This window comes from Pristiophorus japonicus, chromosome 14, assembly GCF_044704955.1.
Source record: "Pristiophorus japonicus isolate sPriJap1 chromosome 14, sPriJap1.hap1, whole genome shotgun sequence".
In the NCBI taxonomy this organism is placed as follows: domain Eukaryota; kingdom Metazoa; phylum Chordata; class Chondrichthyes; family Pristiophoridae; genus Pristiophorus; species Pristiophorus japonicus.
In genome coordinates this window covers 165,795,871-165,822,780 of record NC_091990.1, presented here as the reverse complement: position 1 = coordinate 165,822,780, position 26,910 = coordinate 165,795,871, and the positions used below count along the sequence as shown (strand labels likewise).

At 45.0% G+C, this 26,910-nt stretch overlaps 1 protein-coding gene across 4 annotated transcripts in view; it reads left to right on the top strand.

Annotated features, from left to right (window-relative positions):
- LOC139280197 (sperm-specific sodium:proton exchanger-like) overlaps positions 1–26,910 on the top strand; it is a 654,445-nt gene that overhangs the window by 90,118 nt on the left and 537,417 nt on the right. For all 4 annotated transcript variants that reach the window (XM_070899784.1, XM_070899786.1, XM_070899785.1 and 1 more), the window contains 2 exons: positions 14,677–14,793; positions 26,305–26,466. In XM_070899784.1, the coding sequence (XP_070755885.1) occupies positions 14,677–14,793; positions 26,305–26,466 (279 nt within the window). The remainder of the gene's footprint in view (positions 1–14,676; positions 14,794–26,304; positions 26,467–26,910) is intronic.

Sequence of the window (26,910 nt, the reverse complement as noted above, 5' to 3'; positions counted from 1 at the left end):
ACACTAAGTTGGGTGGCAGTGTGAGCTGCGAGGAGGATGCTATGAGGCTGCAGAGTGACTTGGATAGGTTAGGTGAGTGGGCAAATGCATGGCAGATGAAGTATAATGTGGATAAATGTGAGGTTATCCGCTTTGGTGGTAAAAACAGAGAGACAGACTATTATCTGAATGGTGACAGATTATAAAAAAGGGAGGTGCAAGAGACCTGGGTGTCATGGTACATCAGTCATTGAAGGTTGGCATGCAGGTGCAGCAGGCGGTTAAGAAAGCAAATGGCATGTTGGCCTTCATAACGAGGGGATTTGAGAACAGGGGCAGGGAGGTATTGCTATAGTTGTACAGGGCCTTGGTGAGGCCACACCTGGAGTATTGTGTACAGTTTTGGTCTCCTAACTTGAGGAAGGACATTCTTGCTATTGAGGGAGTGCAGTGAAGGTTCACCAGACTGATTCCCGGGATGGCGGGATTGACATATCAAGAAAGACTGGATCAACTGGGCTTGTATTCACTGGAGTTCAGAAGAATGAGAGGGGATCTCATAGAAACATTTAAAATTCTGACGGGTTTAGACAGGTTAGATGCAGGAAGAATGTTCCCAATGTTGGGGAAGTCCAGAACCAGGGGTCACAGTCTAAGGATAAGGGGTAAGCCATTTAGGACTGAGATGAGGAGAAACTTCTTCACCCAGAGAGTGGTGAACCTGTGGAATTCTCTGCCACAGAAAGTTGTTGAGGCCAATTCACTAAATATATTCAAAAAGGAGTTAGATGTAGTCCTTACTACTAGGGGGATCAAGGGGTATGGCGAGAAAGCAGGAATGGGGTACTGAGGTTGCATGTTCAGCCATGAATGGCGGTACAGGCTCGAAGGGCCGAATGGCCTACTCCTGCACCTATTTTCTATGTTTCTATGTATGAGGGCAGAGATGGCTAAAGTGGACTGAGAAAATAGATTAAAATGTAGGACAGTTGATGAACAGTGGTGTATATTTAAGGAGATATTTCACAACTCACAAGAAAAATATATTCCAGTGAGGAGGAAAGGGTGTGAAAGAAAAGATAACCATCCGTGGCTAACTAAAGAAATAAAGGACGGTATCTAATTAAAAACAAGAGCATAAAAAAAAGGCCAAAACTAGTGGGAGGACAGAAGATTGGGAAGCTTTTAAAAGCCAGCAAAGAATGACTAAAAAAATTATTAAGAAAGAGATGATAGACTATAAAAGTAAACTAGCACGAAATATAAAAACAGATAGCAAGAGTTTCTATAGGTATATAAAAAGAAAAAGATTGGCTATAGTAAATGTTGGTTCCTTAGAAGATGAGACCGGGGATTTAGTAATGGGGAACATGGAGATGGCAGAAACTCTGAACAAATATTTTGTATCAGTCTTTATGGTAGAGGACACTAACAATATCCCAAAAGTGGATAGTCATGTGGTTATAAGGGGGGAGAAACTTAACACAATCACAATCACTAAGGAGGTGGTACTCAGTAAGATAATGGGACTAAAGGCGGATAAATCCCCTCGCCCTGATGACTTGCATCCTAGGGTCTTAAGAGAAGTAGCGACAGGGATAGTGGATGCATTGGTTGTAATTTACCAACATTCTCTGGATTCTGGGGAGGTCCCAGCAGATTGGAAAATTGCAAATGTAACGACCCTATTTAAAAAAGGAGGCAGACAAAAAGCAGGAAACTATAGACCAGTTAGTCTAACATCTGTGGTTGGGAAAATGTTGGGAGTCCATTATTAAAGAAGCAGTAGCAGGACATTTGGAAAAACATAATTCAGTCGGGCAGAGTCAGCATGGATTTATGAAAGGGAAGTCATGTTTGACAAATTTGCTGGAATTCTTTGAGGATGTAATGAACAGGGTGGCTAAAGGGGAACCAGTGGATGTGTATTTGAACTTCCAGAAGGCATTTGACAAAGTGCCACATAAAAGGTTACTGCACAAGATAAAAGTTCACGGGTTTGGTGGTAATATATTAGCATGTATAGAGAATTAGCTAACGAACAGAAAACAGAGAGTCGGGATAAATGGTTCATTCTCGGGTTGATAATCAGTAACTAGTGGGGTGCCACAGGGATCAGTGCTGGGACCTCAACTATTTACAATCTATATTAATGACTTGGAAGAAGGGACCGAGTGTAACGTAGCTGACGATACAAAGATGGGAGGAAAAGTAATGCGTGAGGAGAACACAAAAAATCTGCAAAATGACATAGGCAAAGTGAGTGGGCAAAAATTTGGCAGGTGGAGTATAATGTTGGAAAGTGTGATGTAATGCACTTGGGCAGAAAAAATCCAAGAGCAAGTTATTATTTAAATGGAGAAAAATTGCAAAGTGCTGCAGTACAGCAGACCTGGGGGTAGTTATGCATGAGACACAAAAGGTTAGTATGCAGGTACAGCAAGTGATCAGGAAGGCCAATGCAATCTTGGCCTTTATTGCAAAGGGGATGGAGTATAAAAGCAAAGAAGTCTTGCTACAGTTATACAGGGTATTGGTGAGGTCACACATGTAATACTGCGTACAGTTTTGGTTTCCATATTTAAGAAAGGATATACTTGCTTTAGAGGCAGTTCAGAGAAGGTTCACTAGGTTGATTCCGGAGATGAGGGGGTTGACTTAGAAACATAGAAACATAGAAAATAGGTGCAGGAGTAGGCCATTCGGCCCTTCGAGCCTGCACCGCCATTAATGAGTTCATGGCTGAACATGCATCTTCAGTACCCCATTCCTGTTTTCTCGCCATACCCCTTGATCCCCCTAGTAGTAAGGACTATATCTAACTCCTTTTTGAATATATTTAGTGAATTGGCCTCAACAACTTTCTGTGGCAGAGAATTCCACAGGTTCACCACTCTCTGGGTGAAGAAGTTTCTCCTCATCTCGGTCCTAAATGGCTTACCCCTTATCCTTAGAATGTGACCCCTGGTTCTGGACTTCCCCAACATTGGGAACATTCTTCCTGCATCTAACCTGTCTAAACCCATCAGAATTTTAAACGTTTCTATGAGATCCCCTCTCATTCTTCTGAACTCCAGTGAATACAAGCCCAGTTGATCCAGTCTTTCTTGATATGTCAGTCCCGCCATCCCGGGAATCAGATTTATGAGGAAAGTTTGAGTAGGTTGGGCCTCTACTCATTGGAATTCAGAAGAATGAGAGGTGATCTTATCGAAACACATAAGGTTATGAGGGGGCTTGACAAGGTGGATGCAGAAAGGATGTTTCCACTGTTAGGGGAGACTAGAAGTAGGGGGCAATATCTTAGAATAAGGGGCCGCCCATTTAAAACTGAGATGAGGAGAAATTTCTTCTCTCAAAGGGTTGTAAATCTGTGGAATTCGCTGCCTCAGAGAGCTGTGGAAGCTGGGTCATTGAGTAGATTTAAGACAGAGATAGACAGTTTCTTAACCGATAAGGGAATAAGGGATTATGGGGAGCGGGCGGGGAAACATAGAAAACATAGAAAATAGGTGCAGGAGTAGGCCATTCGGCCCTTCTAGCCTGCACCGCCATTCAATGAGTTCATGGCTGAACATTCAACTTCAGTACCCCATTCCTGCTTTCTCGCCATACCCCTTGATCCCCCTAGTAGTAAGGACCTCATCTAACTCCTTTTTGAATATATTTAGTGAATTGGCCTCAACAACTTTCTGTGGTAGAGAATTCCACAGGTTCACCACTCTCTGGGTGAAGAAGTTCCTCTGCATCTCGGTCCTAAATGGCTTACCCCTTATCCTTAGACTGTGACCTCTGGTTCTGGACTTCCCCAACATTGGGAACATTCTTCCTGCATCTAACCTGTCTAACCCCGTCAGAATTTTAAATGTTTCTATGAGGTCCCCTCTCATTCTTCTGAACTCCAGTGAATACAAGCCCAGTTGATCCAGTCTTTCTTGATAGGTCAGTCCCGCCATCCCGGGAATCAGTCTGGTGAACCTTCGCTGCACTCCCTCAATAGCAAGAATGTCCTTCCTCAGGTTAGGAGACCAAAACTGTACACAATACTCCAGGTGTGGCCTCACCAATGCCCTGTACAACTGTAGCAACACCTCCCTGCCCCTGTACTCAAATCCCCTTGCTATGAAGGCCAACATGCCATTTGCTTTCTTAACCGCCTGCTGCACCTGCATGCCAACCTTCAATGACTGATGTACCATGACACCCAGGTCTCTTTGCACCTCCCCTTTTCCTAATCTGTCTCCATTCAGATAATAGTCTGTCTCTCTGTTTTTACCACCAAAGTGGATAACCTCACATTTATCCACATTATACTTCATCTGCCATGCATTTGCCCACTCACCTAACCTATCCAAGTTGCTCTGCAGCCTCACAGCATCCTCCTCGCAGCTCACACTGCCACCCAACTTAGTGTCATCCGCAAATTTGGAGATACTACATTTAATCCCCTCATCTAAATCATTAATGTACAGTGTAAACAGCTGGGGCCCCAGCACAGAACCTTGCGGTACCCCACTAGTCACTGCCTGCCATTCTGAAAAGTACCCATTTACTCCTACTCTTTGCTTCCTGTCTGACAACCAGTTCTCAATCCATGTCAGTACACTACCCCCAATCCCATGTGCTCTAACTTTGCACATCAATCTCTTGTGTGGGACCTTGTCGAACGGCTTCTGAAAGTCCAAATATACCACATCAACTGGTTCTCCCTTATCCACTCTACTGGAAACATCCTCAAAAAATTCCAGAAGATTTGTCAAGCATGATTTCCCTTTCACAAATCCATGCTGACTTGGACCTATCATGTCACCTCTTTCCAAATGCACTGCTATGACATCCTTAATAATTGATTCCATCATTTTACCCACTACCGATGTCAGGCTGACCGGTCTATAATTCCCTGTTTTCTCTCTCCCTCCTTTTTTAAAAAGTGGGGTTACATTGGCTACCCTCCACTCCATAGGAACTAATCCAGAGTCAATGGAATGTTGGAAAATGACTGTCAACGCATCCACTATTTCTAAGGCCACCTCCTTAAGTACTCTGGGATGCAGTCCATCAGGCCCTGGGGATTTATCGGCCTTCAATCCCATCAATTTCCCCAACACAATTTCCCAGCTAATAAGGATTTCCCTCAGTTCCTCCTCCTTACTAGACCCCCCGACCCCTGTTATAACCGGAAGGTTGTTCGTGTCCTCCTTCGTGAATACCGAACCAAAGTACTTGTTCAATTGGTCCGCCATTTCTTTGTTCCCCGTTATGACTTCCCCTGATTCTGACTGCAGCGGACCTACGTTTGTCTTTACTAACCTTTTTCTCTTTACATATCTATAGAAACTTTTGCAATCCGTCTTAATGTTCCCTGCAAGCTTCTTCTCGTACTCCATTTTCCCTGCCCTAATCAAACCCTTTGTCCTCCTCTGCTGAGTTCTAAATTTCTCCCAGTCCCCAGGTTCGCTACTATTTCTGGCCAATTTGTATGCCACTTCCTTGGCTTTAATACTATCCCTGATTTCCCTTGATAGCCACGGTTGAGCCACCTTACCTTTTTTATTTTTATGCCAGACAGGAATGTACAATTGTTGTAGTTCATCCATGCGGTCTCTAAATGTCTGCCATTGCCCATCCACAGTCAACCCCTTAAGTATCATTCGCCAATCCATCCCAGTCAATTCACGCCTCATACCTTCAAAGTTACCCTTCTTTAAGTTCTGGACCATGGTCTCTGAATTAACTGTTTCATTCTCCATCCCAATGCAGAATTCCACCATATTATGGTCACTCTTCCCCAAGGGGCCTCGCACAACGAGATTGCTAATTAATCCTCTCTCATTACATAACACCCAGTCTAAGATGGCCTCCCCCCTAGTTGGTTCCTCGACATATTGGTCTAAAAAACCATCCCTTATGCACTCCAGAAAATCCTCCTCCACCGTATTGCTTCCAGTTTGGTTAGCCCAATCTATGTGCATATTAAAGTCACCCATTATAACTGCTGCACCTTTATTGCACGCACCCCTAATTTCATGTTTGATGCCCTCCCCAACATCACTACTACTGTTTGGAGGTCTGTACACAACTCCCACTAACGTTTTTTGCCCTTTGGTGTTCTGCAGCTCTACCCATATAGATTCCACATCATCCAAGCTAATGTCCTTTCTAACTATTGCCTTAATCTCCTCCTTAACCAGCAATGCTACCCCACCTCCTTTTCCTTTTATTCTATCCTTCCTGAATGTTGAATACCCCTGGATGTTGAGTTCCCAGCCCTGATCATCCTGGAGCCACGTCTCCGTAATCCCAATCACATCATAAGTGGAGCTGAGTCCATGATCGGATCAGCCATGATCGTATTAAATGGCGGAGCAGGCTCAAGGGGCTGTATGGTCTACTCCTGTTCCTATTTCTTCTGTTCTTATGTTCTTATGAAACAGTCCATGCCTGCATTAATGCTCCACTCGAGCCTCCTCCTGTCTTACCTCATCTAAATCTATCAGTGTATCCCTCTATTCCCTTCTCCCTCATATGCTTGTCTAGCCTCCCCTTAAATACATGTATACTATTCGCTTCAACCACTCCCTGTGGTAGCAAGTTCCACATTCTCACCACTCTGGCTGAAGAAGTTTTTTCTGAATTCCCTATTGGATTTCTTGATGACTATCTTATATTGATGGCCTCTAGTTGCACTCTTCCCCACAAGTGGAAACATTGGGGCCGAAATTCAAGGTCTCAAAGAGACCCGTTAATGCCCGTTTGCGGCGGCCATTCCTAAAAATCGAATGGCCGCCGCTTTGGGGTCAACAGGCCAACCTAACTTAAATTCAGGTCAGTGATTTTTCGACCTCGACCCCATCCCGCTCCAGTGGTTGCACCGCCAATGTTGAGCAACAAAAAAAAAACGTACCTATCGATTTTCACCTGAATCCGTCGATCCCCCGCTGCGCGGCGCCCCCGGTAGGTTTTTCTGCCAGTGCACCAGCTCCGCACTGAGTGCGGCCCGGCAGCACGGCCGCCTTTAAAGAGGAGGGCCCACTGCCGCAGCCGCAATGGAAACATTTTTGCCGGCTGACTTGCTGATCGGCAGGCAAAATACTGCCGCAGGCCCAGCCGAAACCCTCCCTGGTGGCTCAGTGGCCAAAGTTTAGAAAATGATTGAATCTCTCCCCTTTAACAGAGGGGCGAGAGCTTGGTGACGCACAAGCGCTGTGACATCACCATGACATCACTGCTGATTGACAGCGGCAGAGGCCCCGAGCGACCCATTTTCAGCCAGTCAGCCTGGCTTTGAATCTAAGGCCCGCCCCCATTATGATCCATTTCCTGTAGGACTTTGAAAAAATGTCAAAGTCCTGAAAATGGATTTACTCACTGTAGCAGGAGTCCCAGAGGTAAGTATCACTCCAAAACTCATAGGTGCGCCAGCTTTCTGGTGCACCTGAATTTCGGCCCCATTCTTTCTGTATCCACTCTTTCATAATTTTAAAGATCTCGATTAGGTCATCCCTCAGCCTGCTAATTTCCCTACATTCCTGCATAATTTCCCTACCTACCTACATTACAACGGTGACTACACTTCAAAAAGAACTTAATTGGCTGTAAAGTGCTTTGGGATGTTCAGTGGTCGTGAAAGGTGCTTATGTAAATGCAAGTCTTCATTATAATTCCCCATTATAATTTCTTCTGTCTCTGCCTCTAAGCACCAATGTTTACTTTTGCTAATCGTTTCCCTTTTACATATTTGTAAAAGCTCTTACAATCTGTTTTTATATTTCTTGCTAGTTAATTCTCATATTCTATTTTGTTCCTCTATCAGTTTCTTGGTCATCCTTGGCAGCATTGATGAACGAGACTGTTTGGGATTTAGATGTGCAGTTATACTTTGTCTTGCAAAAAATCTTTATTGCTCTTTACTTAAGAAGAAAGAAAGAACAAACTTGCATTTATAATAGTGCCTTTTATGACCTCGGGTTGTCCCAATGTACTTCACAGCTTATTAAGTCCCTTTGAAGTGTAGTCACTGCCGTAATGTAGGCCATCATCAATTAGTCTCCTCTTATCTTGGAGACATCAAATATTGACACTGTTGTTTGAAATATCAAAATATTAAACTCCAGCTTAGTTGAAGGATTATTAATATAAGCAGAAACAAACACCAACTAACAGAATGAACACAGTTCAATAGGATGTGAATAACAGCAGCAATAACAGCAGAATCCAAACCCTGCAATCACTTGTGAACTCGCTGGTGTCTCAGCGGGCTGGGTGACTGAGTGAATCCCTTCCCACATCAGAGCAGGTGAACGGTCTCTCCCCAGTGTGAACTCGCTGGTGTGCCAGCAGGTTGGATGACTGAGTGAATCCCTTCCCACATCAGAGCAGGTGAATGGTCTCTCCCCAGTGTGAACTCACTGGTGTACCAGCAGGTTGGATGAGGTACTGAATCCATTTTTGATCGGGGCGGAGGAGCAGTGAGAGATTGGGGCCCAGGAGTGAGGGTTCGGGGCCCGACAGAGGCGAGGGCCTAGGGGTAGCATGGGCCAGCCCACACTGCGATATGTGTGTGCACTAGGTCCGTGCAGCAGAGCAGGTCTGCAGGCGTCTTGGTTAACCCTTGCCGCTGGACCAAGATCTAGCTCTGTCAAGCCGGTGTGGTAGACGGTGTGCAACGGCCACCACACGTTAAAACAGGCATCTTCCACCCTTCAACATGTAGTTCTGGAATATTAGGTCCTTCATTGAAACACCTGTGAACTGATCCCTTTTTGGTGTGGAAGCAAGTCATCCTCGATACGAGGGACTGCCTAATACTTCTATACTGTAGACCATCACAGCTGAAGAATGTGGTGTACCTTTCTAGCTGCACACCTTTTGAAATGTACAGGAATTCCCATTTATGGCACTGTAATGATGCCTCATCAAAGTATTGAACGCGTCATATTTAAAATTTGTAAAGTAAAAAGCATTCATTACAATACCGGCAGCAAGATTTCCTTAATGTTACATGTTTATACACTGATATAAGGTGGTTAGTGCCTAGCTACTTGTGTGGCACGCATCTTTCACATTCTCCTTTCCAGCATGTGTCTCTTGTATATGCTTGCAGGGGAAGACAAGTTATGCATGCAGTAAAGCTGTGAACCTTGACTGACTAACACATTGCCTTGTAGTGTAAAGCTCTGTTTCCACTTGTGAATTACAGTTAACATTGAGAAATATCTTCTTTCTCTAGGTGCCCAATAAGAGGCAGTATTTCCCAAACCCAGGACCTTACAACACCCTGTATCACCCAATCTGACTGTGGCAAACACCAGCACAGATAGACCTGTGGGGTGGGGAGGGGAAGAGTCAGTTAATGAGTTTCTGGGGAAGCATTTGGTAAAGCACAGAGCATAAATGAGGCACAAGTGCAGATTTAATTGAAGGAAATGTTAATTCCATGCTCGAGGGCCACCTTGAGGCTCCTTCAGCTGCTGACCGCAGTGATTTAGAGCTTATAGGGCCTGCCTGCAATTTAATAACTCAACATCAACACTTAATGGAGTCATTTGATAGGACGATCTGACATACATCAGTTTCCTTCAAGCATTCTGTGGAGGTAAAGTTGAAGGCTGTGGTTTCCTTGATAGCCACTGTCACATTACCATGTTTGCTGATCTGGCTGGTGGACATTGCCAACTTCTGTGATAACTTCCTTGGGAAATAATTAGTCTGCAAGCAGGCACCATTTAGCCTTTCCTTCGATGAATGTTTGGCCCTATGATGACTAAAGAGCAGATCATAAATAGGTGCAGAAGATGCCAATGTAGTTGTTTGGCTTGTCTCCTCTGATTTCCGCCTCCTCCAAGATGTAAACATGGAGAAAATATCAGGGGAATACCTATATACTCCTCACAATGTCAAATATCCCAAGGCAAAGCATGTGAGTTAGCAGATGGAGTGCAGTTTTAAATGCTGATTGTGAGGGTGGTAAACCCTTTGCCATGAATTTTCCTACTGCCACCAGAGAAGGGGTTAGGATAGGACTTTTACCCACTGCCCCACCCCACTGTGACCCTGGTTTCTGGGTTGGCCACATTACTTATGCAGGGTGTGCTGCCAAATAAATCATTACCATGTAGAGGAAGCCTGTCGGTGCCGAAGAGGGAAATTTGGGCAGTCCTGAAGTAGGTCAAACAGAAAAGGATGCAAAAGAGCCCGAAGATTTCTTTTTATTAAGAAGGGTCTCCATGAGCCATGGGATCTCCAGAAATAGGTCAAGAAAGCCTTTGCAGAGGAGGTCACTGCTACATACTCTCCTTCCAACATATTCCACTACGGGCCTTACACTGCTGCCCCATTGTCTGCCACCATCCCTGTTCTGGGGGCAGTAGTAGCATTTGCAGAAAGGAGAAAAGTTTGGTGGGTTCTTGACTCTGTCTTCCTGCTGTCATTTACATGTGGCAGGCAGTGATGAGGTGGCCAGAAAAAAAAAATCTAGGTCAGGTGAGCATGTGGTAGACTTTCCTTAATTTTCAGCAACTTTACTGCCTGAAGGTGGAGAAAAATCCAGCCCAATTGTGTCTAAGCATCAAAACAAAAAAAGAACATAAAAACATAAGAAATAGGAGCAGTAGTCAGCTATTTGGCCCCTCGAGCCTGCTCCGCCATTCACTAAGATCATGGCTGATCTGATCATGGACTCAGCCCCACTTCCCTGCCCGCTCCCCATAACCCTTGACTCCTTTATTGCTCAAAAATCTGTCTATCTTCCCCTTAAATATATTCAATGACCCAGCCTCCACAGCGCTCTTGGGCAGAGAATTCCACAGAATTACAACCCTCTGAGAGAAGAAATTTCTCCTCATTAGTTTTAGATGTGCGGCCCCTTATTCTAAGACGATGTCCCCTAGTTTTAGTTTCCTCTATGAGTGGAAATATCCTCTCTGCATCCACCTTGTCGAACCCCCTCAATATCTTATAAGTTTCCATAAGATCACCTCTCATTCTTCTGAATTCCAATGAGTAGAGGCCCAACCTACTTAACCTTTCCTCATAAGTCAACCCCCTCATCTCTGGAATCAACCTAGTGAATATTCTCTGATCTGCCTCCAAAGCAAGTATATCCTTTCTTAAATATGGAAACCAAAACTGCACACAGTATTCCAAGTGTGGCCTCACCAATGCCCTGTATAACTGTAGCAAGACTTCCTTGCTTTTATACTCCATCCCCTTTGCAATAAAGGCCAAGATTGCATTGGGCTTCCTGATCACTTGCTGTATCTGCATACTAACCTTTTGTGCTTCATGCACAAGCATCCCCAGGTCCCGCTGTACTGCAGCACTTTGCAATTTTTCTCCATTTAAATAATAACTTGCTCTTTGATTTTTTTCTGCCAAAGTGCATAACCTCACACTTTACCAACATTATACTCCATCTGCCAAATTTTTGCCCACTCACTTAGCCTGTCTGTGTCCTTTTGCAGATTTTTTGTGTTCTCCTCACACATTCTTTTCCTCCCATCTTTGTATTGTCAGCAAACTTGGCTACGTTATACTCAGTCCCTTCTTCCAAGTCATTAATATAGGTTGTAAATAGTTGGGGTCCCAGCACTGATCCTTGCAGCACCCACTAGTTACTGATTGCCAACCCGAGAATGAACCATTTATCCCGACTCTGTTTTCTGTTAGTTAGCCAAACCTTTATCCATGCTAATATATTACCCCCAACCCCGTGAACTTTTATCTTGTGCAGTAACATTTTATGTGGCACTTTGTCAAATGCTTTCTGGAAGTTCAAATATACCACATTCACTGGTTTCCCTTTATCCGCCCTGTTCATTACATCCTCAAAGAATTCCAGCAAATTTGTCAAACATGTCTTCCGTTTTATAAATCCATACTGATTCTGCCTGACTGAATTATGTTTTTCCAAATGTCCTGCTACTGCTTCTTTAATAATGGACTCCCAACATTTTCCCAACCACAGATGAGAGGCTAACTGGTCTATAGTTTCCTACTTTTTGTCTGCCTCCTTTTTTAAATAGGGGTGTTCGAGTTGCAGTTTTCCAACCTGCCGGGACCTCCCCAGAATCCAGGGAATTTTGGTAAATTACAACCAATGCATCCCCTATCCCTTCCGCTACTTCTCTTAAGACCCTAGGATGCAAGCCATCAGGTCCAGGGGATTTATCTGCCTTTAGTCCCATTATCTTACTGAGTACTACCTCCTTAGTGATTGTGATTGTGTTAAGTTCCTCCCCTCCTATAGCCCCATGACTATCCACTGTTGGGATATTGTTAGTGCCCTCTACCATAAAGACTGATACAAAATATTTGTTCAGAGTTTCTGCCATCTCCATGTTCCCCATTACTAATTCCCCTGTCTCGTCCTCTAAGGGACCAACATTTACTTTAGCCACTCTTTTCCTTTTTATATACCTATAGAAACTCTTGCTGTCTGTTTTTATATTTCGTGCTAGTTTACTTTCATAGTCTATCTTCTCTTTCTTAATCATTTTTTTAGTCATTCTTTGCTGGCTTTTAAAAGCTTCCCAATCTTCTGCCCTCCCACTAGTTTAGGCCTTTTTCTATGCCCTTGTTTTTAATTGGATACCGTCCTTTATTTCTTTAGTTCGTCATGGATGGCTATCTTTTCTTTCACACCCTTTCCTCCTCACTGGAATATATTTTTCTTGAGAGTTGTGAAATATCTCCTTAAATGTACGCCACTGTTCATCAACCGTACTACACTTTAATCTATTTTCCCAGTCCACTTTAGCCAACTCTGCCCTCATATCTTTATAGTCTCCTTTATTTAAGCTTAGTACGTTGATTTGAGATCCAACTTTCTCACCCTCCATCTGAATTTGAAATTCAACCATGCTATGATCACTCATTCCTTTATTGCCGTTTATTGCAAGCCTCCATTATTTCTTGATTTATACTCCATCCAACCGTGTAGTTATTGTTAGGGGGGCCTATAGACTACGGCCACCAGCGACTTTTTCCCTTTATTATTCCTTATTTCCACCCAAACTGATTCAGCATCTTGATCCTCTTAGCCAATATCGTTTCTCACGAACGCACTGATCCCATCCTTTATTAATAGTGCTACCCCACCTCCCTTTCCTTTCTGTCTGTCCTTCTGAATTGTCTCATACCCCTGAATTTTTCGTTCCCAGTCCTGGTCACCTTGCGACCATGTCTCTGTACTGGCTATCAAATCATACCCATTTGCATCTATCTGTGCCATCAACTCATCTATTTTGTTACGAATGCTAAGTGCATTTAGACAAAGAACTTTTAAATTTGTTTTTTTTACTCTTTTTACCTGCTTGTTTCCTCTGACCTTCAAACTCACTTTCTACATTTTTTCTTTCTAATTCCAACTTTACTCCCCTCCCCACTGAATCTATTCTCAGGTTCCCATCCCCCTGTCAAGCTAGTTTAAACCCTCTCCAACAGCACTAGCAAACCCCCTGCGAGGATATTGATCCCAGTTCTGTTAAGGTGCAACCCGTCTGGCTTGTACAGGTCCCATCTCCCCCAGAAGCGGTCCCAATGCCTCAGGAATCTAAAGCACTCCCTCCTGCACCATCTCTTCAGCCACGTATTCATCTGCTCTATCCTCCTATTTCTGTACTTACTAGCTCATGGCACCGGGAGTAATCCGGAGATTACTACCTTTGAGGTCCTGCTTTTTAATCTCTCTCCTAGCTCCCTAAACTCTGCCTGCGGAACCTCATCCCTTTTTCTACCTGTGTCATTGGTCCAATATGGACCACGACCGTTGGTTGTTCACCCTCTTCCCCCCGCAGAATGTCCTTCAGCTGCTCAGTGACATCCTTGACCCTGACACCAGGGAGGCAACATACCATCCTGGAGTCACGTCTGCGGCCACAGAAATGCCTGTCTGTTCATCAGCAACCAACTCTGCAGCAAAGAATCATTGTTGGCACAGGAAGAACGTAGAAAATGGCAGGAAAATATTTTTTAAGAAAACTACTTTAAGAGGCTGCTGAAAACATCTCAATAACAACTTGATTTATATAGTATTGAAGATCTGAAGTGTGTGCACAGGCTCTATGCCCTTCCTGGTTACGTACATATACAGTGTGCATTGGATGTGGAGTAGACTTCAGGCTGCTGCCATAAAGTGCCCAAAGTGCAGCATCATTTTAAAGAGGAAACAAAGTCTATGGGGAATACTTTCTATTTCCAGCTAAACATCAATCATGGGCAGCAAACCCCAGAGTGAAGCTATTACAAACAATGAGGCAGGAAAATCTACATTCCTAGCCTGTAGATTCAGAGTCAGAAAACTCCAGAGCAGTTTTCAGGTCAATTTGAAGTCACAAATTCTGTTATTTACAATGATACCACTCTGGTATGCCGCATAATTGACATCACTGGAGCTGTGGCGCTGTGTGGCAGATCCGACTCCTGGGATCTCCATGCCAGCAGGAAAATTAGCATTTTCAAACAAAGGTCAAATAAACTTAAGATGACTTTTATTTTTTTATTTTACAAAAAGGGAAGTAATTTGATGAAGAAATAATCCCCCATGATTTTTTTCTTGCTCTTTAAATAGTCACTTTGAACTCAGTCTTCACGGTAATAATGTATTCATGTAAGAGATGCAAGCAAAGCTTAAATCAGTAAAATAGCAGATAAAGTAGAGATTAAAATTTACAAACGCACATTCTGTATTATTTCTAGGTGCATCTAAAGCTCTGACTCTAATAATCGAAGGTGAATCATTGCTGAATGATGGAACTTCTATTGTTATGTTTGAAGTCTTTCGAGAACTTGCTCTTCACCCAACTGATGTTGACTGTAAGAACGTTCACCTATTTTTTTAATATAGTTTTCAATATTTGATCAATTCACAGAACCAGCTTAGCATAAAGTATTAAACAAAATCAAGAGATAATGTAGAATGTTATTCTTCATACTCTGTGTTATGCACATTTGTTTGTAATTATGCCTAGCTATCAGCTCAGATGGGCATGGTGTCCATTTAAGAGGTATTGACAAAGGTAACATTACAAAGTTCCACCTGTGTTTTTCTCCTGTGTCATATGTAAGAGTGAATTGCATGCCTCACTTCCTTGAGGGCAGCAACTTCACATTAGGGATCAAACTGAGTCTACCATACACATTTCTATTGGAAAAACTTTTTATAGAATCATAAAATAGTACAGTACAGCACAGAAGGAGGCTATTCGGCCTATCAAGTCTGCGCCGCCTTTTTTCAAGAGCATTCCAGGTAATCCCACTCTTTCCCCATATCCCTGCAATTGTTTCTACTTGGAGTATTTATCCAACTCCCTTTTGAAAGTCACTATTGAATTTGTTAGCACCACACTATCAGGCAGTGCACTCAAAATTCTAATTGCTTGTGTAAAAAGAGTTTTCCTCATGTCGTCTCTGCAAATAACTTTAAATCTGTGCCCTCTGGTAATAGACCCTTCAGCCATTGCAAACAGCTTCTCTTTATTTACTCTATCTAAATCCTTCATGCTTTTAAACAGTTCTATCACCTCTATTAAGAGGTTTAGCACCTTGAAAGTAGATAAATCGCGAGGATGAAATATATCCGAGGCTATTAAAAGAAGCAAGGGAGGAAATTGTGGAGGCAATGACTATCATTTTTCAATCTTCCATGGCTACAGGAGTTGTGCCAGAAGATTGGAGAACTGCTAACATTGTACCATTGTTCAAAAAGGGAGGAAGGGATAAACTAAGCAATTACAGGCCAGTTAGTTTAACCTCGGTGGTGGGCAAATTACTGGAATCAATTCTGAGGGACAGTATAAATCTTTATTTAGAAAGACACAGATTAATTAAGGACAATGAGACTGGATTTGTTAAGAGAATGTCGTGTCTGACTAACTTGATGAGTTCTTCGAGGAGATAACAAGGAGGATCGATGAGGGCAGTGCGTTTGATGTAGTTTACATGGATTTTAACAAGGCTTTTGACAAGGTCGTACATGGTAGGCTGATCAAAAAAGTAAAAGCCCATGGGATCCAAGGGAGAGTGGCAAATTGGATCCAAAATTGGCTCAGTGGCAGGAAGCAAAGAATAATGGTCGAGGGGAGTTTTTGTGACTTGAAGGCTGTTTTCAGTGAGGTTCCACAGGGCTCAGTACTCAGTCCCTTACTTTTTGCAATATATATTAATGATTTGGGGCCCTATTTTCGCCACCACTGGGTGCCGTTTTTTTGGCGTCCGCTGATTTTTTTTGAGCAATCATGATTTTACAATTTTCCTCAAAGTTTGTATGCTGGCGGCAACTGTCAGCGTCGGTTTTTTGTATGCAAGATTTTTTGGCGCAGGTCTGGTTGAAAACTGATTTCCGTGCCATTTTTGGCCTTTTAACTGATTTTTGCCAACAACAGTTTTTTTCAGGGCGGCGCACAGTGGCCTTAAGCACCGATCAGAAAAACCCTACGTTAACTTAAGGAAATTGGCACTGAGTATATTTCTTGAGCTTTTGGAGAGAGGGAAGAAGACAATCTAAAACACAAATTCATGATGATTTTTGCAGAGGGAACTCGGAAAATAACTCGGAAAGTTCATTTTTCCCACAGAATGTTTTTGAGAATGGGCAAATTACGATTTCACCCCACCACACCACTGAATCGCTGCTGATGGGGCTCCAGGCATGGATTGGCGGAGTGCCGGCCGGCTGGCCAAAGGATCACTCACTCGGCCGGACACAAGCACGGGAGCTTGGTGCATGGATTCTTCCCCCACCCGCGAGCTCCTGTGCTTGTGTCCGGCCGAGGGAGCGATCCTGCCAGCATGCTTTCCAAGCTGTGCATCGGAGATGGTACAACACAGCAGCAAACATAGGTATTTTGGCACAAGCTATAATTAAAGTGCCATAAATCTCTGTGCGTTGCGTCTCCATAGAGACAGAGCTTAGTGTTGCGTATGCGCATAAACCAGGGTGTCGCCTGTTCTGTTAGGGTGTCACCCAGCAAAGGTGTGTGTGCTGTGCTTCAGTAAGTCTCACAATAACAAGAATAATAATTATGGGTGCACATTTTACTATGCCTCATGTAGTAAGGTTGGTTTATATGCTCGGCATATGGAGGTGACGGCCACGACGACACTATCGTCGCAGAAACCAGATCATTCGGGCATTAATGGGGAGGAGGCCATACCCTGATTGAATCTACAGGGTCAGGCGCTCATACCTACACCTGAGAGAGGCAGACTGCATTCGCAGGCTGCGATTTACAAAGGAGATCATCACCGAGATCTGCCAGCTAATCAGGTCAGCCAGACAGCCAAGAAGAGTCAGGAGGACTGCCCTACCTGTGGAAGTGAAGGTCACTGCAGCACTTGCCTTCTATGCTTCTGGCTCATTTCAAGCAGCAACAGGGGACATGTGCTGCATGTCGCAGCACGCCACTCATTGCTGCATTCGACAGATGACTGCTGCCCTATATGCCAGAGGGGACCATTTAATCAATTTTCCTATGGCCATGCAGGCAATGTGAGACAGGGCTCTGGGGTTCTCCAGACTTGCTGGCTTCCCAAAGCCATGGTGCGATCGACTGTACGCACGTCGCCTTGAGAGCACCTTTGGATGACTGAGGTTTATCGCAACAAGAAAGGGTTCCATTCCCTAAATGTGCAACTCATCTGCGACGATCTGCATCGGATCATGGCAGTGGTGCAAAATACTCAGGGAGCATCCATGATGCTTTAATCCTACGCGAAAGCATTATATCTACCATGTTTCAGGAGCTGCCAAAAGGGCACAGCTGGTTGCTCAGGGACAAAGGGTACGGGATGGCCACCTGGCTTATGACCCCACTACGCGATCCCCACACTGAACCAGAGCATCGGTACAACATGTCGCACATAATGGCATAGAGCATCATAGAGCGGACAATTGGCAAACTGAAGCAGCGTTTACGATGTCTGGACCACACTGGAGGCTACCTGCAATACACCCCTCACCACGTCGGTCAGTTCACACTTGGCCGTCACGAGGGGCCAGGCCCTTGACGTTGAAGATCCTCCTGAGGGGAGAAGGAAGGGGGGGGGAAGGAAGAGGAGGACGAGGAGGCTGACAATGAGGTCGAGGAGGAGGACCAGGAGGAGGAGGATGATGAACCCATGCTATTGTGTTCCTAACACTGATGAGGCTGCACACAGGGAGGTTAAAGTAACAGTGACCTTAGCCTTTATAAGACACTCCAGAGTGAGGATCAGGCCTTAGGGGCCGGCTTATATACAGTGCTTCCAAGGGATGCTGGGATCCCTTGGGACTTCAGGGGATGAGCTCCCTGGTGGTGGAACATGGGAGTGCATGCTTTACAGATACACAACATCACTCCCCCACAAAGTCAAAGTGAAAACTATTTACAAGGTGAGGCGGTCGGGAGCCTTTCTTTCCCTGGTGGACCGCCTCGGTACAAATGTCTGTTCTGGTGTGTTGGCTGTGCCCTCACTGGGCTGGCGTGTTGTTGGCCCTGCAGGGCTGCTAGGTGAGCCTGGGCTGTTGGGTGTGATGGATTCGATGTCCTGGTCCGGCGTGGTGTCGTTGATCCTTTGGGTGTGTGTTGTGGGCTCGAAAAAGGTGGTGTCTGCTGTGGGTTATTCAGGGCAGTCTGTGAACCGCAGCCTCGTTTGGTCCAGGTGCTTTCTGCAAATTTGTCTATTGTCGAGTTTGACTACAAACACCCTATTCCCTTCTTTAGCTATCGCCGTGCCCACGATCCATTTGGGACCATGTCCGTGGTTTAGCATATACACAGGGTCATTCAGATCAATTTCCCGTGACACAGTGGCGCGACTATCGTTTTTTTGTTGCTGCCGCCTGCTCTCTACCTGATCATGCCGGTTGGGGTGAACCAGCGAGAGTCTGGTTTTAAGTGTCCTTTTCATGAGTAGCTCAGCCGGGGGCACCCCTGTGAGCGAGTGGGGTCTTGTGTGGTAGCTGAGCAGTACTCGGGACAGGCGGTTTGGAGTGAGCCTTCTGTGACTCGTTTAAGGCTCTGTTTGATTGTTTGTACTGCCCGCTCTGCCTGCCCATTGGAGACTAGTTTAAACGGGGCTGCGGTGACATGTTTGATCCCATTGCCGGTCATGAATTCTTTAAATTCAGCACTGATGAAACATGGCCCGTTGTCACTGACCAATATGTCAGGCAGGCCGTGGGTGGCAAACATGGCCCTCAGGCTTTCCATGGTGGCAGTGGCGGTGCTTCCCGACATTATTTCACATTCAATCCACTTTGGTGGCAAAAACTGGAAGGCAGATTATTATCTGACTGGTGACAGACTGGTAAAAGGGGAGGTGCAATGAGACCTCGGTGTCACGGTACATCAGTCATTGAAAGTTGGCAAGCAGGTGCAGTAGGCAGTTAAGAAAGCAAATGGCATGTTGGCCTTCATAGTGAGAGGATTTGAGTATAGGAGCAGGGAGGTCTTACTGCAGTTGCACAGGGCTTTGGTGAGTATTTTGTGCAGTTTTGGTCTCCTAAGCTGAGGACGTTCTTGCTATTGAGGGAGTGCAGCAAAGGTTCATCAGACTGATTCCCGGGATGGCAGGGCTGACATATGAAAAAAGACTGGATCGGCTAGGCTTATATTCACTGCAATTTAGAAGAATGAGAGGGGATCGCTTGGAAGCATATAAAATTCTGACGCGATTGGACAGGTTAGATGCAGGAAGAATGTTCCCGATTTTGGAGAAGTCCAGAACCAGGGGTCACAATCTAAGGATAAGGGGTAAGCCATATAGGACTGAGATGAGGAGAAACTTTTTCACCCAAAGAATTGTGAACCTGTGGAATTCTCTGCTACAGAAAGTTGTTGAGTCCAGTTCATTGGATATATTCAAAAGGGAGTTAGATGTGGCCCTTACGGCTAAAGGGATCAGGGGGTATGGAGAGAAGGCAGGAGTGGGGTACTGAAGTTGCATGATCAACCGTGGTCATATTGAATGGTGGTGCAGGCTCGAAGGGCCGGATGGCCTGCTCCTTCTCCTATTTTTTATGTTTCTATGTTTCCCACCCTCCTCGGCCATCTCCCAGGTGTGGCTTGCTCAAACCCACTGGGACCCGCAGCCTCAGACTCTACCCCATGGACTGTCGCATCGGTTGTATCGCTTAGCAAAGAGCTTGGCGTCCTCGGGGCGTTCACCGGCTGCAGTTGCAATGTAACCTTCTTATCATTGGGATCTTCCTGCTGCCCTTCATTGTCCAGCTCATCCTCATCCTGAAGTTGATGAAGAATATCTGGACTGATGGCTTCCTGATCTTCTGCTTCAGCTTCTGTCTCTTCCTGATGCGCAACATCTTCAAACATAACAGAGCAAATGTTTAGTTAGCAGCATGGGAAGGGGCAGGGTGACATGAGTACGTGGGTCACACAGCACAGGCTCTTTTCAAAGACCACAATGCCAAACCAGACTGCAATTTGCAGGGCTTGACCTCGGTAACCTGGGCCTAGCGTCCACATTGGTGCTTGATTTTCTCTTGTGAGATTTAATTATATCAGCGATCCTCTGTTCTACGGTTGTTAATTGCAGCCTACTTGGCGCACCTCCTCCAGTTTTTGACCTTTCTCAGTTGATCTATGACACTTTCCTCTGCAAAGATGAAAATAAAACTTTTTAAGAGAGGGTCCTTCTGCTGTGGTGGCTACACACACACACACACAAATAGCGGGACATCTAGATAGGAATAGTGCAATCAAGCAGGCGCAACATGGATTCATGAAGGGGAAATCATGTTTAACTAATTTACTGGAATTCTTTGAGAATATAACGAGCATGGTGGATAGAGGTGTACCGATGGATGTGGTGTATTTAGATTTCCAAAAGGCATTCGATAAGGTGCCACACAAAAGGTTACGGCAGAAGATAATGGTCCGTGGAGTCAGGGGAAATGTATTAGCATGGATCGAGAATTGGCTGGCTTAACAGACAGCAGAGAGTCGGGATAAATGGGTTCTTTTCGGGTTGGAAATCGGTGGTTAGTGGTGTGCCACAGGGATCAGTGCTGGGACCACAACTGTTTACAATATACATAGATGACATGGAAGAGGGGACAGAGTGTAGTGTAACAAAATTTGCAGATGACACAAAGATTAGTGGGAAAGCGGGTTGTGTAGAGGACACAGAGAGGCTGCAAAGAGATTTAGATAGGTTAAGCGAATGGGCTAAGGTTTGGCAGATGGAATACAATGTTGGAAAGTGTGAGGTCATCCACCTTGGGAAAAAAAACAGTAAAAGGGAATATTATTTGAATGGGGAGAAATTACAACATGCTGCGGTGCAGAGGGACCAGGGGGTCCTTGTGCATGAAACTCTTTTGAGTTTACCTGAAAAAAAACAAACATTAAACCGTGCCACCCACCTGGGTGACACAGCAGACATTTTCAAGGCCCCTTTTTTTTTTTTTCCTTTTTTTTGTGGTTTTTTTTGGGGGGTTTTTTTTTGGGGCGCTAAAATCAAATTTTTCCAGTGCCCCCTATAAAAGGGGAGGGGGACACTAAAAGCACCTGCAATTAAAACAAATTAAACTTTAAAACGTAAAATCAAATTAAAATTTGGTTGCCGGGCTTGATGATGCACTCCAGTCCCTCCGGTGCCCACCTCTCGCGGAAGGCCTCGAGCGTACCGGTGGACACCGCGTGCTCCATCTCCAAGGACACCCTGGACCGGATGTAAGAGCGGAAGAGAGGCAGGCAGTCAGGTTGAACGACCCCCTCGACCGCCCGCTGCCTGGACCGGCTGATGGCACCCTTGGCCGTGCCCAGGAGCAGTCCTACGAGGAGGCCTTCGGACCTACCCGCTCCCCTCCGCACAGGGTGCCCAAAGATCAGGAGAGTGGGACTGAAGTGCAGCCAGAATTTCAGGAGCAGCCCCTTCAAATAATGGAACAGGGGCTGCAACCTCGTGCACTCAATAAAAACATGGAACACGGACTTCTCCAGACCGCAGAAATTGCAGGCGGCCTGGGAGTCCGTGAACCGGCTTAAAGATTTATTGCACGGCACTGCTCCGTGCACCACCCTCCAGGCCAAGTCCCCGATGAATAGTGGGAGGACCCCTGCGTAGAGTGCCCTCCATCGGGGACCCCCGCCTCTTCCGGACGGCAAGATGGTACGCCATGGCGTGTCCGGACGGCCGGCGAGGATGGCAAAGTTGAGAGTGTGCAGGAGCAGCCCGTACAGGAAACCCCTCCGCGCGGAACTGAAAGGCATGGAGGGGATTTCCCCGAGGCGGCTCAAGTTGTGAGGCGCCGGCCCCCGAGGGAGGTTCCGGGGTTTGGCGCCGATGAGGAATTCCGTCCGGACGGGGGTCAGTTCGGACGGGATCTCCCCACGTGCTTGAGCCTCCTCGATGCACCTAACAGAGTCAGGGCCCAGAGCTGTTTTTAGCGACTCGATGGCATCGACCGCGTGGCGGACGTTGGCAGAATTTAGGCGCCGCGCCAGCGTGTCTGGCGCCATCCAGCCCGCTCCTCCGTCCTTGTGCATGAATCCCAAAAAGTTAATTTGCAGGTGTAGCTGGTAATCAGGAAGGCGAATGGAATGTTGGCCTTCATTGCGAGAGGAATGGAGTACAAAAGCAGGGAGGTCCTTCTGCAACTGTATAGGGTATTGGTGAGGCCGCACCTGGAGTACTGCGTGCAGTTTTGGTTACCTTACTTGAGGAAGGATATACTAGCTTTGGAGGGGGTACAGAGATAATTCACTAGGCTGATTCCGGAGATGAGGGGGTTACCTTATGATGATAGATTGAGTAGACTGGGTCTTTACTCGTTGGAGTTCAGAAGGATGAGGGGTGATCTTATAGAACCATTTAAAATAATGAAAGGGACAGACATGATGGAGGCAGAGAGGTTGTTTCCACTGGTCGGGGAGACGAGAACTAGGGGCACAGCCTCAAAATACAGGGGGAGCCAATTTAAAACCGAGTTGAGAAGGAATTTCTTCTCCCAGAGGGTTGTGAATCTGTGGAATTCTCTGCCCAAGGAAGCAGTTGAGGCTAGCTCATTGAATGTATTCAAATCACAGATCGATAGATTTTTAACCAATAAGGGAATTAAGGGTTATGGGGAGCGGGCGGGTAAGTGGAGCTGAGTCCACGGCCAGATCAGCCATGATCTTGTTGAATGGCGGAGCAGGCTCGAGGGGCTAGATGGCCTATTCCTGTTCCTAATTCTTATGTTCTTATATATCTTCAGAGAGTTGTTAACCTGTGGAATTCCCTACCGCAGAGAGTTGTTGATGCCAGTTCATTGCATATATTCAAGAGAGATTTAGATATGGCCCTTACGGCTAAAGGGATCAAGGGGTATGGAGAGAAAGCAGGAAAGGGATACTGAGGTGAATGATCAGCCATGATCTTATTGAATGGTGGTGCAGGCTCGAAGGGCTGAATGGCCGACACCTGTACCTATTTTCTATGTTTCTTTTCTATATTAGTCATATTTACAAATGTAATTGCAGTGCATAAATACATACAGTAACTGCTTGGCCAGGGTCCTGCCATTTCTTTTTGACCTGCGCGCCGCTTCTCGGGTTCATGGCCACTGCATGGAACTCTTCTGCAACTTGTTCCCAAGGTTTTGCTCATAGAGAGGGTTTCAGTTTCTTTTGTCCCTTTGTTCTCAAGCACATCCTTTCTCCTCTCAATGATGTCTACCAGGGGCTCAATTTCTTATGCTTGAAACCTCTTGGCCCTTCCCCTTCCTTTGGATCCATCTTTTTGCAGCTAAAATTTAAAAATCCAGATTCAGCTCTGATCCAAAAGTGTTCTCACAAGCTGCTGATCCAGTCCAGGAAGTTCACTGAGGAAGCGCAGACACACCTGTCACGTGGAAAAAGTTTTTTTTTGGCGCATGCTCACTGACTTTTTGGCGCACACTTGAAGCTCCATCCCCAGATTTAACTTCGGGCACCGCAGCGGCAAAATTACCTTTTACTTTAGCGAAAATTGTATTTTTTTTCTCGACGCAAACGGACACAAAATAATCGGCCGTACATCCTCCTGGACGGCAAAAATCGGCAAAGAGGAAAATAGAGCCCTTCGACTTAAATGTAGGGGACATGATAAAGACATTTGCAGATGATACAAAAATTGACCGTGTGGTTGACAGTGAGGAGGAAAGCTCCAGACTGCAGGAAGATATCGATGAACTGGTCAGTTGGGCAGAAAAGTGGCAAATGGAATTCAATCCGGAAAAGTGTGAGGTAATGCATTTGGGGAGGGCAACAAGGCAAGGGAATACACAATAAATGGGCGGATACTGAGAGGTATGGAGGAACAGAGAGACCTTGGAGTTTATGTCCATAGATCCTTAAAGGCAGCAGGACAGGTCTATAAGGCAGTTAAAAAAACATAGAAAAATAGAACATAGAAACATAGAAAATAGATGCATGAGTAGGCCATTCGGCCCTTCGAGCCTGCACCACCATTCAATAAGATCATGGCTGATCATCCACCTCAGTACCCTTTTCCTGCTTTCTCTCCATACCCCTTGACCCCTTGAGCCGTAAGGGCCATGTCTAACTCCCTCTTGAATATATCCAATGAACTGGCATCAACAACTCTCTGCAATAGGGAATTCCACAGGTTAACAACTCTTGAGTGAAGAAGTTTCTCCTCATCTCAGTCCTAAATGGCTTACCCCTTATCCTTAGACTGTGTCCCCTGGTTCTGGACTTCCCCAACATCGGGAACATTCTTCCTGCATCTAACCTGTCCAGTCCCGTCAGAATTTTATATGTTTCTATGAGATCCCCGCTCATCTTTCTAAACTCCAGTGAATAAAGGCCCAATCGATCCAGCCTCTCTTATATGTCAGTCCAGCCATCCTGGGAATCAGTCTTGTGAACCTTCGCAGCACTCCCTCAATAGCAAGAACGTCCTTCCTCAGATTAGGAGACCAAAACAGAACACAATATTCCAGGTGAGGCCTCACCAAGGCCCCCATACAACTGCAGTAAGACCTCCCTGCTCCTATACCCAAATCCCCTAGTTATGAAGGCCAACATACCATTTGCCTTCTTCACCGCCTGCTGTACCTGTATGGCAACTTTCAATGACTGATGTACCATGACACCAAGATCTCGTTGCACCTCTCCTTTGCCTAATCTGCCATCATTCAGATAATATTCTGCCTATGTGTTTTTGCCCCCAAAGTGAATAACCTCACATTTATCCACATTATACTGCATCTGCTATGCATTTGCCCACTCACCTAACCTGTCCAAATCACTCTGCAGCCTCTTTGCGTTCTCCTCACAGCTCACACTGCCACCCAGTTTAGTGTCATCTGCAAACTTGGAGATATTACACTCAATTCCTTCATCTAAATCATTAAATAATATAAATAGCTGGGGTCCCAGCACTGAGCCCTGTGGCACCCCACTAGTCACTGCCTGTCATTTTGAAAAGGACCCGTTTATCCCGACTCTCTGCTTCCTGTCTACCAACCAGTTCTCTATCCACGTCAGTACATTACCCCCAATATCATGTGCTTTAATTTTGCACACTAATCTCTTGTGTGGAACCTTCTCAAAAGCCTTTTGAAAGTCCAAATACACCACATCCACTGGTTCTCCCTTGTCCAATCTACTAGTTACATCCTCAAAAAATTCCAGAAGATTTGTCAAGCATGATTTCCCTTTCATAAATCCATGCTGACTTGGACCGATCCTGTCACCGCTTTCCAAATGCGCTGCTATTTCATCTTTAATAATTGATTCCAACATTTTCCCCACTACTGATGTCAGGCGAACCAGTCTATAATTATCCGTTTTCTCTCCCTCTTTTTTAAAAAAAAGTGGTGTTACATTAGCTACCCTCCAGTCCATAGGAACTGATCCAAAGTCCATAGACTATTGGAAAATGATCACCAATGCATCCACTATTTCTCGGGCCACTTCCTTAAGTACTCAGGGATGCAGACTATCAGGCCCCGGGGATTTATCAGTCTTCAATCCCCTATTGCCTACACCCCATCCCATGAGATGAGAGTAGTATCTTAATTGTATATGGTGGTTGAATTAATATGGTAAAATTCAATTTGTAAATGAAGGTTGAACTTTGGAGGATTGAGCCAGCAGTATCGATGTTAGGTAATCTTATTACTTTAATTTTCTCTCTTTAACTGTAAAGTATTAGAAATTGTTATTGTTATGTGGAATAGTTCCACGTTAGTCATGTTTGGCAACATAATCATTTAAAGCATTATCAAATCATAACTTTTTGGATAGTTTTCAAAAATGCTATTTTTCAGCAAATCCTTGTTTACTCTTGCATGCAAACTCAGATTTTTAAACCAATGTTTCTTTTTTTGTATAGCTACTGAACTTGCTATAAAACTGCTGCTGAAGGTGCTCGTCAGCCCAATATTTGGATATGGAATGGCCAAAATCACCATGTTTTGCCTGTCTTATATTTTTAATGATGGTTTGACGGAGATAACAATGATTTTGGCAATCACTTACATCACATTCTATATCGGTAAGCATAATATTTTTTACCAAGTATGTTGATTCCTTGAAAATATGATATGGTTTCTTTACTGTTTTTAAACCACTTGTGTGGAGATAGGATAGTGATCATCAAATTTGTTTCTATAATTTATGCAGCCCGTGAACTTAAGAACGTAAGAAAAAGGAGCAGGAGTAGGCCATTTAGCCCCTTGAGCCTGCTCCGCCATTTAATAAGATCATGGCTGATCTGATCTTGGGCTCAGCTCCACTTGCCTGCCCGCTCCCCATAACCCTTCACTCCCTTATCACTCAAAAATCTGTCTATCTCTACCGTAAATATATTCAATGACCCAGCCTCCATAGTTCTCTGGGGCAGAGAATTGCACAGATGTACGACCCTCTGAGAGAAGAAATTTCTCCTAATCTCAGTTCTAAATGGGCGACCCCTTATTCTGAAACTATTCCCCCTAGT